The sequence below is a fragment of the Pleurodeles waltl genome, chromosome 3_1, assembly GCF_031143425.1.
Source record: "Pleurodeles waltl isolate 20211129_DDA chromosome 3_1, aPleWal1.hap1.20221129, whole genome shotgun sequence".
Classification (NCBI taxonomy): Eukaryota; Metazoa; Chordata; class Amphibia; order Caudata; family Salamandridae; genus Pleurodeles; species Pleurodeles waltl.
The window spans coordinates 1,526,989,520-1,527,001,816 of NC_090440.1; the positions used below are offsets into that span (position 1 = coordinate 1,526,989,520).

Below are 12,297 nucleotides of genomic sequence, written 5' to 3' on the forward strand. Positions count from 1 at the left end.
TCATTTGTGGGTGTTGTGAGGTTATAATAATCCCAAGCCCCTTAAAGCAAATTTAAAATGATTTTTTTTGCCATCGTCTGTCATTGCCAAAATCCTGCTTGAAAGTTATTTACCACACTGAAATGGGTCTGTCCTACATTATGGATTTCATCAAATGCCGCCTCGTTTTGCCGTGGGTTTCAATATGGCCCAAGAGCGAAACAGCTTTTCCTAAAGCTGTTATTAGAGACTATTTGTCTTTAGATAACATGACAACTATTCATTGACTAAAGTATATTAAGAGAGCCATTGATATTTTGGGACCCCTGAATTATGCGTATACCCTGAATATGTTGACAGTACACCTAAAATAGCGGTGAAAATTGGGGCCGTATTTATACTTTTTGGCGCACAACTGCGCCAACGCAGTTGTGTGTCAAAAAAATTTACGCCGGCTAATTCCAAAGCGCCATGCGGGCGCCTTATTTATGGAATGACATTAGCCGGCGGGGCTGCCTGGTGTGCGTAAAAAAAAATGACTTACACCAGGCAGCGCCGGCGTAGGGGAAAATGGAGCTTGGGCGTCAAAAAATGGGGCAAGTCAGGCTGAGGCAAAATTTTTGCCTCAACCCGATTTGCGACATTTTTTTTGACTCCCAACCCCCATTTAAATGACTCCTGTCTTAGCAAAGACAGGAGTCATGCCCCCTTGCCCAATGGCCATGCCCAGGGGACTTATGTCCCCTGGGCATGGTCATGGGCATAGTGGCATGTAGGGGGGCACAAATCAGGGCACCTCTGGGCTCCTTCCGAGCCCACAGGTCCCTTAACGCCTGCCCTGACCAGGCGTTAAAAAATTACGCTAAAGCGGCTGGACGTAATTTTTTTTGACCCGCCCACTCCCGGGCGTCATTTTTGACCGGGAGTGTAAATACGGCGCACATGCCTCGGAGTCATTTTTTAGACGGGAACCCCTACCTTGCATATCATTAACGCAAGGAAGGTGTCCACGCTAAAAAATTACGCAAACTCCAAGATCTTTGGCACTAGACGGGTCTAACGCCAAAGTATAAATATGGAGTTAGTTTTGCGTCAGATTTACGTAAAAAAAAAAACGACGCAAATCCGGCGCAAACAGAGTATAAATATGCCCCTTGGTCTCAATGACTAAGCAACAAGATAGAGAGCCTGAAACCCTCAGTGCAAACATAGCCATTGTTGTCCCTGTCCGATGCTACTGAACCGTATTTACTTTGTGTTTGTAAAAAAACATTACAGGTTTTTATTTGACACAAGTGAAACTGAACGTTATACAGTTTTTATTTCCATTCCCATCGACTGATACTTGTTTTGGAAATCTCCTAGCTTACCCTTGTGATAATGTTATTAAAAAACTCCTTATGCTACTTTGCTCATTCTCTAAATATAAATAGTATTCCTTATTTTAAAGATTTATATTTTAAAAGGTATAAATATGCAACCTGTCTTATTCAGCAACTCTGCTCAGAAAGCATCCATAGTATGTTCATTAGTTTTCTCCATATAGCATTGAAATTTACAGCCATCTATGGCAGCAGTAATTTGCATACCTGATTTGATCTATGGGAGTTTCTTATTTATTTTCTTAGTCTGTGGTTTTAAATGTATATGATGTTATTTCTTGTGCTTTTATGGCTTACACAAAGGAGAATAAACAGTCACTGGAATGGAGTTCAGCAAAGTAAGGTAGAGGAAGGCAAAAATCTGAGGTGACCCTGTAAAAAAGGGCCACGTTCAACAGTTGTGTTATGAGTTGCTAGTTTTTTACCAAATTTCTGAGAAATAAGATGGTTCTTTCGGTGCATTTCAGACTGCAGATTTCTGTGAGTATTCTAGGAAATTGTTTACTAGGGCATTTTGCCCTGTAGATATTGCTTAGTAATATGCTTTTTTGATTGTTGAATTGTACATTCTGTTATGCCTGTACAAGTGTATTTTATCTTTAGGGTTGTTTGTTTTCAGCCAGGTGCATTGAAGCTTTGTGGTTTGTTGTTTTAGCTTTTTAAATCTCCATTTAATTCAAGGGGCTTTTTCTTTTGTTCTTTTGTGCTGTTTTCTGTGAAATTAATATAATAAAAGCTTCATGGAGCCATCTATAGAGTTTTTCAATTGAGTTTATTGCATCCACGTGTGTGTTAGAAGTAAGCTGGGTTTCTAGATCTTTCAAATTCTGCTTGGTCTAAAGTCAATGGGTGGTTGCGAGTAAGTAGAGTTTAGCGGGGTTGAGTTGTGGTGTCTTGTGTTGGAAAGCAACCAGGTGGTTATCTGACCACGTGACTGGAGTAGTCCTTTTGAATGCAACTAGGTCTGGGTTGGCGAAAATTGCATCTAATGTGTGTTGGTTTGGGAATGAGCTGTTCTAGGTTGATCATGTTCACTCCTGTGAGGATCATTCTGGTATCGGGCATATTAGGTTTGTCAAACAATAAGATCAGGTCACCAAAAAATCATAGGTCTGAATATTTGGTAAGTAGTTTTGAAACTGTCCAGAAAGATGAGTGGGAATGTTCCATTGCTAGGGGCGGTCTGTTAAGAAGGAGAAAGTTACAGGAAAACGTGGGGGTGTGGCTGCATTTGACAAAGAGGGTCTCACATCGTTGTAAGGAAATGTCTTCAACTTTGGTGCGAGTTGTTGTTTCTTAAAATGACAGTTAACTGCTTTGTCTTTTGGCTGCATGATTACGTGTAACAGTTTGTTAGCTGCTAGAGCAACTTAATGTCTTTCCCCCAGCCATGATTCAGTTATATGTTATGAAGAGTAGGTCAGCTTCTGTGTCTTTTAATAAGCTAAAGATGTGGTATGTGTTTGTGAACATAGAACGAGCATTTATTAGTAAACAGTTTAAAAGAGCTGTGTTCGAGGTGGTGTAATTTAGTGCTGCAGGGGAGTGAGTATTGTTCTTGGAGGTTAAAGGTTGTGTGCTATTGGTGATTGTGTTAGCTGTAGGAGGACAGAAATTGAGTTGATTTTGGCATAGTTTGTCCTGCAGGCTTAGTAGGCGATGTGTAGGGTAGTTGGAAGACTGGGTATGTTTGAGGGGGATGGGCTGCTGAGTTGTCTTTGAACAATTGCATTGTTGTGTGGTGGATAAGGCGATGTGAGTTTAAGAAGAGTGGCTTTCTTCTCTGTATGTTGAAGGTGGAAGGGGTATGAAAGAGAGGTGGTGGTGATACATAAGGGTCTGATTTTATGGCTTTTAAATGTGCAATGGATGATAAACGGGTGAGTGATGTGCGTTAGTGGACTGAAAGGTTGGTGTATTTGTTGCTTGAAACTGTGAGGTAGGGATGGGTGACAAAGTCTATTGTTTCTGTTGGTATCAGGTGCATAGTGAATGTGTGTAGTTATTCTGGGATGGATGGGAGTTTGCAAATGTCTGCGATGTTTTACAGAAAGAGGTTGTGTTGGATGTTTGTGCTGCCCAGCAACCAACACATGAGTACACCTAGAGGAAAGGTCTGTTCAGATTTCTAATCCACAACTTGTCTGGGAGAGCAGGTAGGGAGAAGGAATGGAGGATGAAGGGAGAGGGAGAGGGAAAAAGGAAGGGACAAAGACTGAATCTTGCAGCAGTGCAGATCAGTAAATGCCAGACAGCACTGCACAAAATCCACAAGTTATTTACAGTTAGCAGCAATTTTTTCCACAAGAAGTTGATCTGAAGCTGATATCCCTTCCTTGGGCTGTGAATCAGCAGAAGTCTTAGATGCCCTTTGACTTTAGTCGGGGACGTTTACAGCTATTGGGAGGACAGGCAGACTCAGGTGGTCAGCAGGGCCTGTGAGGGGAGAAGCAATGTGTCGATGAGAGCAGGGGGAAAGTCATAACGCTCAGGATTTAACGAGATGAGTGGAATGGAGAGGAGAGAGAAAGAGCTCGGAGTGGAAGACCGAAAAAACTGAAAATGCAAAAATGGAAAACAGAGCAAAGAAAGGGCAACAGAGCGAGCAGTGGAGGGGTAAGGAGAAGTGCCGAATCATACGGGTTGAGTGGAGAGGAAAGAGCAAAAGACAGAAAAAATAGTGCCTGCAAAAAGGGAACACAGGGCAAAGAAAGTGGGGCAGAGCCAGTGAGTGGCGGAGGGTGAGAGGGAAGTGCTGGTTTGCAGAGGGGTTGAGTGAGTGGGAGAGAGCAGAAGGCAGAAAAAAAACATGGCTGCAAAGAAGGAAAGGAAGGGGCTCTTAAAAACTTCAACAAGAAATATTGGCTTTGTTTGAGCAACTAAAAGAGTTCAATACTAAGAAGAACAATGCCCAAACTGGCCAGTGAGGTGTTACCGGAAATCACAAAGTAACAGTTATGACACTGCCTAATAGTTGGAAACAGACTTTGGTTAAGGCCAGATTAAGAGAATTAAAAAGTGCTCCTTTTACCTGCAGGTGTGTCTCAAGGGCTTGCATCATCAGGAAGGTATTTACACTTCAGTGTTGAGGTTGCTGCAACAAATCTGTCTGCTTCCTTATTGGTTAGGTTTGGTTAGTTGGTTAGGTTTGGTTAGTTGGTAATTTTTAGGGTGAGTATCGCTGTCTCATTTGCTTGTTCTTTTTCTTTCCTTAAATTAACTGAGATGAATCGTTCTGCATTGTGAACCTTCTTTACGCCTAGTTGTTCCAATGTGTTACCAATATGGGAGCAAGCAGGGTCGGTGGACTATTTCTCCCTTGCGTGCCTTTTCATCTGAGGCACTTCTAGTTTTCCTGAGACTTGTGAATTTAACCAACGGCTGCCTGCACTGACACCTTGATGGCACGGGGGGAAGTGAAATGGTGAGGCCTGCTCTGTCATAGGGAAAGCAGTAGGACAGCAGGCTGGAGTAGGTACTTTTGAAAAAGCAGTGTTCTTTCGCTCAAACGATAGGTTTGGGAATTGTGAAGAAGGTTCAAGCCTTCCGTCACTAAAACCATGCAAACTTACAGCAAGCAAGTGGCTTTCAAAGTACGAGGGTTCTACATTTATAATGTTTTGCGCCGCATTTGTGTCATTTTTTAACGCAAAAGCGGCGCAAACGTAGAAAATACAGTTGTATTTTGCAAGTTTGTGCCGCTTTTACGTTAAAAAGCGGCGCAAATGAGGCGCTAAAAAGGTTTAAATATGGGCCTCAGTCTTCGTCGTTACAAGTAACATATAACATCTTTCTGCGAAGCAAGGGGCTCCGGTTATGAGGCTAAAACAAAGGACTACAGGGAGTTATATACGGAACACCTTAGCTTAATTACAATTTGCCAGCGGGCAAGGATTGCATGGTGTGATGACCCCACCAAAAGGCGATGTTATGCCAATGCATGATGTTGGCGCTGCGATTCTTCAATTTAACAGCAGCCACGGGGTGAATTTAACACTTTCTGGCGAGACGTGCTGCTAAGAAGTGCTTACGTTGGTGTTAGGTTTTTTTCTTTCTTACTCCGCGCACACATCCTGCCAGTCCAATGTGTCCCCCCTGCCCAGGCATGCATTCCTTTGTGCATCACGTCTGTCCTCTCCTCAGCTGGCTCACGGGCACCTTCTACCTGCAGCCTTTGCCAGTCACGAGGTCAGAATAGACAGGTTATAGTTAACGGATTATTATTGTTTATATAATCGCACTTCATTGTTCCTGCGAGCGATGCTGACAACTCGCTACAAGTCATCAGTGTGCGTTTTTTTTCGAGTGTACCTTTCTGCCAGGTGCTTGACACATTTAGCTCCGGGCAAACACTGCCGCTCCTCTTTCGCTCTCAAAACTTACACTTGTGCCTTACAAGGGCAACCGTGTGTTCCTTTATTTGTTAGGAAATTCTCTGAGAGTTTTGAGGCGTTTTTAGTTTCGTTCTGAATATCCAAGTATGTTCGCACTTCACTGCTCACACTCACGTGGCCCCGAGGCCACGGCGTGCCCGTGGATCGATACTGCGTGGGCAATCAACGCGGCTTGGGCAATCCTGCCAGTGCTGACACGGTCTCCCACCTGGAGATGAGATAACGCGTCCATCCCACAGCTCCTTTTACTGCGAAGTGGGGCAGGGAGGCCGCGTGATTTACGCTGGCCTGGGCTGGACTTCGCCTGGCCGCAGCCGCGCCCCGGAGCTCTATCTTCACCCGGTACGGGTGATATTCGCCCGCAGAGTGGTGAGAGCTGCGCTGGCCATGGAGCTCCGGGGGTTCCTGCTCCTGCACTGCTGGGCCGCCGTGACTGCTGCCCCAGGTAAAGAAGGAACAAGAACCTTACTGGCCTCTGACAACTCTTCAGGGCGAAAACATCTCCGCGCTCCCTTTTTCCGGGATTACGCACACTATTCGTTCGTCTTTTATCGCTAAAACCTGCACCCCATTATTCTAAAACTTTTATCTCCGCACATCCTCTCTTTATATCTCATCCTAACCAAAGACACTTCTTCCTCAAATATGTGTTTTCCTTTGCTCCAGTCCTATTCCCCTGCTTAATCCTCAGGGCATCCCCCCAGCTGAAACACGTGGTCTACCCCTATTTCTTCCCCGTACCGCCACCCGCCCAATACCCTAATACCTCTCCTATTGCTTGACCCATCCCATCTCTTGGTCTACCGTACCATCACTGTCCCTGCCTGTGCCCCAACACCATTACCCATGGCAGTACCCCTGCACCTCAGCTACAGCTTATGCCCTATTTCGCCCAACCAGCCCTATTACTTCTACTGCAGCCTCTTTACCCTTATTCTACTACCAATCCCTCTCCCAATGCCCTACCATCTGCCACATTGCTTATACCTTCCCTGTGCCCCTGTCCATACACTGGTACATCCTCCTGATTCCCCCCCACCAGTGCCTGTCCCCAAGCACCCGTCCCTACATGTAAGCCTGGAACCTCTACATATTCCCTCCTACCTATGCGCTGCCTTTACCCACGTTTAGCCGGGTACCTCTGTTCACTCAGACACCATGGTACCCCTCACCCGGTATCTCTCTTTCCCTACACCTGTCTGTAGCCTGGTACATCTACTGTCACTGAAACCAAACATCTCTACCTGCATTCCATCATCATCCTCACCCCTTCCGCATCACCCTCCTTCTTACCGCTTTTCTTCTGCTTCCCTGTGCACTAGGTCCACTTTTTCTGGCACTTGTTGTTGATATACCTTGAATCTTTTGTGGGACAAAGCTTCCCCCATTTTGTAGTTCTCCAAAACGAGGCATAGCCGGCACACTGCTGCCGTGTTTGCCGTTCCGTGATCAGTGCTGGTGCGTGAGCAGTATGTTGGAGACCCCCAAGAACTCCTGTAACTGAAGGCTTTTTTTGAAGTTTGGGCTGGAGGTTCTATTCGTGGCCTCAGTGACATGTAAACTGAACCCTTCCATGCTGGATTCTTAGCTGCAAATAGGACTGCTAGATTGCTGAGACAGCCATTTCTTCTTCTTGAGCGCTTTGCAAGGACAGAGATCTATTTTTATCAGTGGATTAATGAGTAATGTCAGAGGAGCCTTGGAGCCCTTGGGATGAGCCCTTGAGCAAGGCCGATATAGAACCAAGTAATGTTTGCATAAAACTTGGGTTAGTAACAAACAAAAGCTTTTATGGGCTGTTTTTGTGGATTTTCCTATACTGCTGATTGTTTCATGTACCCATTTTCTAGGAAAATAGGTTTTCCATGAATGTATCTTTATCTGTTTTTTTGTTTTCTTTGTTTCATATCGAATAGACCGCATTGATTTTTGCCAGCCATGAAGTATGATAAATATTCACAAGGTTTTTGATCTGTAGACCTATCGGAAAGCAGGGGCATAGGATTTTATGGTGTCACTTTTGGTCTACATGAAAGAAAGAGCACAGGATATTTATAAGTTGACTGCAAGTAGTAGAAGAACCATGGCAACATGTCAGATGCAGTTAAAGACAGTGTTATAGCATGCAGACAGGACACAAAAGGGCAGGCCTCTGAAAGCCAGCTAGGGTTTGGGCAGAGTCAATCACGTCAGGTGAAGTCCTTCCTACCTTTCAGAAGCCTGGTCTGTCACAATATACCCAGATTTTACGATTGGCCAGTGTTGTTAACCATTCATAGGTGCTGGTAGATTAACACATTGCATATCTGGTACGTTTTCAAAGTGACCTATTTTCACCCCAGGCTCCATGAAGGTAGATATGGTTCAGCTCCTTCCACCAGCCACCACCCATCAACCTAATTACAGTTCTGGATAGGTTTTAATTACTAGCTTTCTATCTATAAGTGAAACTGCAGGTAGGCCACCAGAATTTGATTGTTGCACATTCACGGAGCTGGTTGGCAAGGGGAGTCCTGATTTTATTAAAGCCAAAGGAGGCTCTACTGTGCAGTCTCTCTTCTCTCTGTTTGTTCATAGCGTCACACATGTTCAAAGGAAGGTAGATTTGTAATTATGCTGTCATTTTACAGTGTATCAAATGGTATGGTAATGCATGGCTTATCAGGTATGGCCCGTCATCTTATAACGTGGTACGGTCTGGTCTGTCATTGTATAATATGGTATGGCTGGACATTGTATAGTATAGTTTGGCCTGCCGTATAGTATACTGTGGCCCATCATTGTATAGTATGGGATGTCATTTTATATTGTATGACGGGTCATTGTATAGTACTGCATTGTACGGCTTGTCATTCTGTTGTGTGGTATAGTATGGACTGCCATCGCATGGTAAGGCTTACCATTGAATAGTATGGTATGGCCTGTCGTTTTATAGTATGGTACAGTGAGGTATGGCAAAGCTTGTTGTTGTATAATACAGTATGGTATGGCTCAAATCCGCCTGCATGGAAACAAAATGCCTCATAATTGACTGAGCATGCGCTATTTAAGGAGAAAACTAATAAAGACCACAGAGAATATAAATAGGTGCAGTCCTCCATTAACATCCTCTTTTCTTGATGGCTACAGAGTCTGTGTAAAAATCAGAAAAATAAGAATAACAAGCATCCAAGTAGTAAAAACAGGACTTCTTCCTTCCCTGGATCCTCATCCACAATGCAAATGTCCTTGGTGAATGAGGGACTCCTCCGTCATTTAGCAATCATCTTTATGATTCATGATGTTAATTGGGTAGTTTTTACACGAAGTAGGAAATATCAAAGAAGTCATTACCATTCTGACGTTAGTGAGATTTTCATCAAAAGGTAGGATAATATTTGCCTCCTTTGTCTTTAATAAAATCTGGGCTGTCTTCACCAACTGGCAAGGAAAATATGCTATTTAATTACAAGATGGGAGGCTTTATTATGCAGGTGCACAGCATATCTATCACTATCTTTGCTCCCTGTTGTATTGGTTTTCAGTACAAAACCTTAAATCTAGTCTTTAAGAGCAACTGTTAGACTTGAGAATGTCCTCCAAACCAAGCCACAGAGCCCTTGGCAGAATAAGCCCCAAAATATCTATCTGTATCCGGCCCTTTTAAGAACATCACCCCCTTAACCCATGTTACTGGAGAATAGGGTTTTCGTAAAAATATAAACGATTGCATGGAGGACGTTCTCAAGTTCTTCGTAATTTGTACAAACTGTTTGAAACATCTAACCACACATAGTATAGGTTGTGAATGAAAAGCCTGAAAACGTATGGAAGTAGAATCATTCTTAGTCCGTCTAGTAGCAGGAAATGGACCCAATTGGAGTACAATGCATTGAGGAGATATCCAAAGACCAAATGCCCGAACCCCACCTAAAATAATGTGACAAGTTTTGCAGACAATAGTTTTAATGAAAGCCTATCATTGTCTTCCCGTGCATGAGAGTTGCAAAAACCACATTAGTATCCCACAGTGTAGAGTACCGTGCTTCAGGTAGATTTAAGTATCTAATCCCTTTCAACAATGTGTATATCAAGGGGTGTTCCCAACGGTTTCACCTTCAACTTTGTGGTGCCCAGCTGATATCGATATAGCCATTAACAATCTGGTTGCATGAGACCATTGATGCTATAAAATTAGGAACCTCTGTGATATCTGATGAAACCGAATCACTACCCAGGTCAATACAACAACCAGGCCAGGTGTCCCAAGATGACATATAGGATTTAGTTGTGCCCATGGCCCAGGAAACCCTGCTATACTCAGACATTGGTTTCAAAAGGCTGAGCAAGTCTGTAAATGACCAGAAAGGTTACATGGCACCATTACAAGCTTGCCTTATAGGACAAGACCGTGATCATTTCCATTCAGTTTCCTCACTAATTGAGGAAATACGGGCAACAGAATTGGCTAGTCTGGTGATAACTCAAATGTGAGGAGTACTAGGGTTGGACATTCCATAGAGGTGCTATTGAGAATGCTTCTCTGACTGATTGCAAATAAAACACCTTGAAATCATTATAAAAGGTGGAAAAGAATAGAGATTTCCACCAGACCTTTTTTGAAGATGCGCATTAGTTGCCAGTGCTTCTGGATCTGACCTCCAACTTGAGTATCGCTGCAGTTGAGTCATCAATCCAAAGGCAAAAATATCTATTTTGAAGGGCCCCTAAACTCTGTTCAGAGCTTTGACAACACAATGGTGCAGAAATCAATCGCTTTTGTCTGAAATCCTCACCGAGAACGTGCATGGTTTTGGAAGATACTCTGCTACTAGATATTTTTCCTGGTGGAGACAGAACTCTCACAGGGATTTGGCAAGCTCTGCCAAGAGTTTCAATTTTTTTTTTCTATTCTATTTATGTACCTTACTTCGGTTAAATTGTCCATGTACACAAAGACTGCACATTCCACCCTGTTTTTGTTTCTTTGCCAAAGTTTTGGATCTTAAGAAGCCTGCAAGAGACTCTAAAACATTTATATGCATTGAGGACTCCTTTCCTGACCATTTTCCCTAGTTGAGAAGCTGCCACATCTGGCGCTCCATCCCCAGATTCTTGCATTGGATTCTAATACAAGATCCTGGGATGCAGAAAAAACAACTAATCCTTTCCAAGCATCTATGTGACGTAACCACCAACCTATCTCCTTCTTGATCTCAGAAACAATCTCTGATAATTCTTAATCCTTTTGTAAGTATCTTATCTGTAGACACTAGAGAATTCTGTAGTAAAGGGGACCTGGGAAGATTGCCTCAATGGAGGATGAAAGGAAACCGACTAACCTCTCTAATTGTTAGAGAGATATCTCCTGCTGGGCTAAACTCATTCTCAATTCTGTTTTAATTAAACTCCTCCTTGAGTCTGGAAGCAAACATTCCTGTTTTTGAATCCACCAGAAATTACATGTGATGAACTAGATTTGACTTCTCTAAATTCATAACGAATGCCACGGTTTGAATCATGTCTATGGCAGACTGTACCTTCTTCAAAAGTTCTTTCTCCTGACCCTTAAAGATCATGTTGTCCAGGTATACCAATATCCTCAGAGCCTGGGTCCTGAGAAATCCTGCAAGCATTTAACAGTTTAGTGAAGCACCAGGGAGTGGAGGACAGGCAACTGATGGGGATGTGCACCTGAACACTTGCTCTGCAAAATAAATTGCAGATTTTTATTGCTGTGACCATAAATTGGTACCATTAGATAGGGGTCTCTCAGGTTCACATGCATCACATAGTCCACTGGAAGGAGAATGTCTCTGAGATTGATTATTGTCTCCATCTTGAAATGACAAAGTACAAATTGATTTACATCTCACAAATTTATAACTGGCTGATCTTTTCTTTCTTTTTCTGTACCAGGGAAATATTGCTCACAAACCCCTTTGGATGTAACCGCCAAGGTTTTATTGCACCCACCATTTTGACACATTTCCAGATTTAAAAGAAGTTGTAAACCTGGGACGCCTTCCCAGGGGAGTCGTAACAAGTAGAAATATATTTATTTCTCCTCCTTACTTCCTCTTTCTATGTGTGCTGGATTCTGCAGCGCTTCTAGAGGAATATGCCTCCCAGGATTGTTTTTGTGCAGGAAGGAGTCCTTTCCTGGATCAAAACAATTCGGCCTGCAATGCAGGCACCCTTGCCCAGGATGCAAGTGTGCCTGTGTTGGCGCTAGGCTGCCAAAAGGGTGCCAGTGCAGGGAAAAAGGCAGGAATGTGCGTTATTCTTTTAAATGCCGCACATTCCTGCCCTTTCCCTGTAACACATTGTAGCACAGCAAAGTGAGTAGCTGCGCTCCATCACTTTTACATAAATATGGCCCCTAGTTTAATTAACATCCTGCCTACCTGGGAAAACGCTGTTGAAGCCACTAATACAAGCCGAAGATAGCTAGTTCGCACGGTTAGGCAAACAGTCTTGCGCCACTAGCTTCTTCCAGCAATTCAATTTAGTAAAAATAAACTTTTATTTGAAGCCCAAATTGTTGCAGATATTAACTTTAC

At 43.3% G+C, this 12,297-nt stretch overlaps 1 protein-coding gene across 1 annotated transcript in view; it reads left to right on the forward strand.

Annotated features, from left to right (window-relative positions):
• The first annotated feature begins 5,857 nt into the window (after positions 1–5,857).
• SMPDL3B (sphingomyelin phosphodiesterase acid like 3B) overlaps positions 5,858–12,297 on the forward strand; it is a 166,634-nt gene continuing 160,194 nt past the window's right edge. The window contains exon 1 of the mRNA XM_069225108.1: positions 5,858–6,200. Within this exon, the coding sequence (XP_069081209.1) occupies positions 6,143–6,200 (58 nt within the window). The 5' untranslated portion in view covers positions 5,858–6,142. The remainder of the gene's footprint in view (positions 6,201–12,297) is intronic.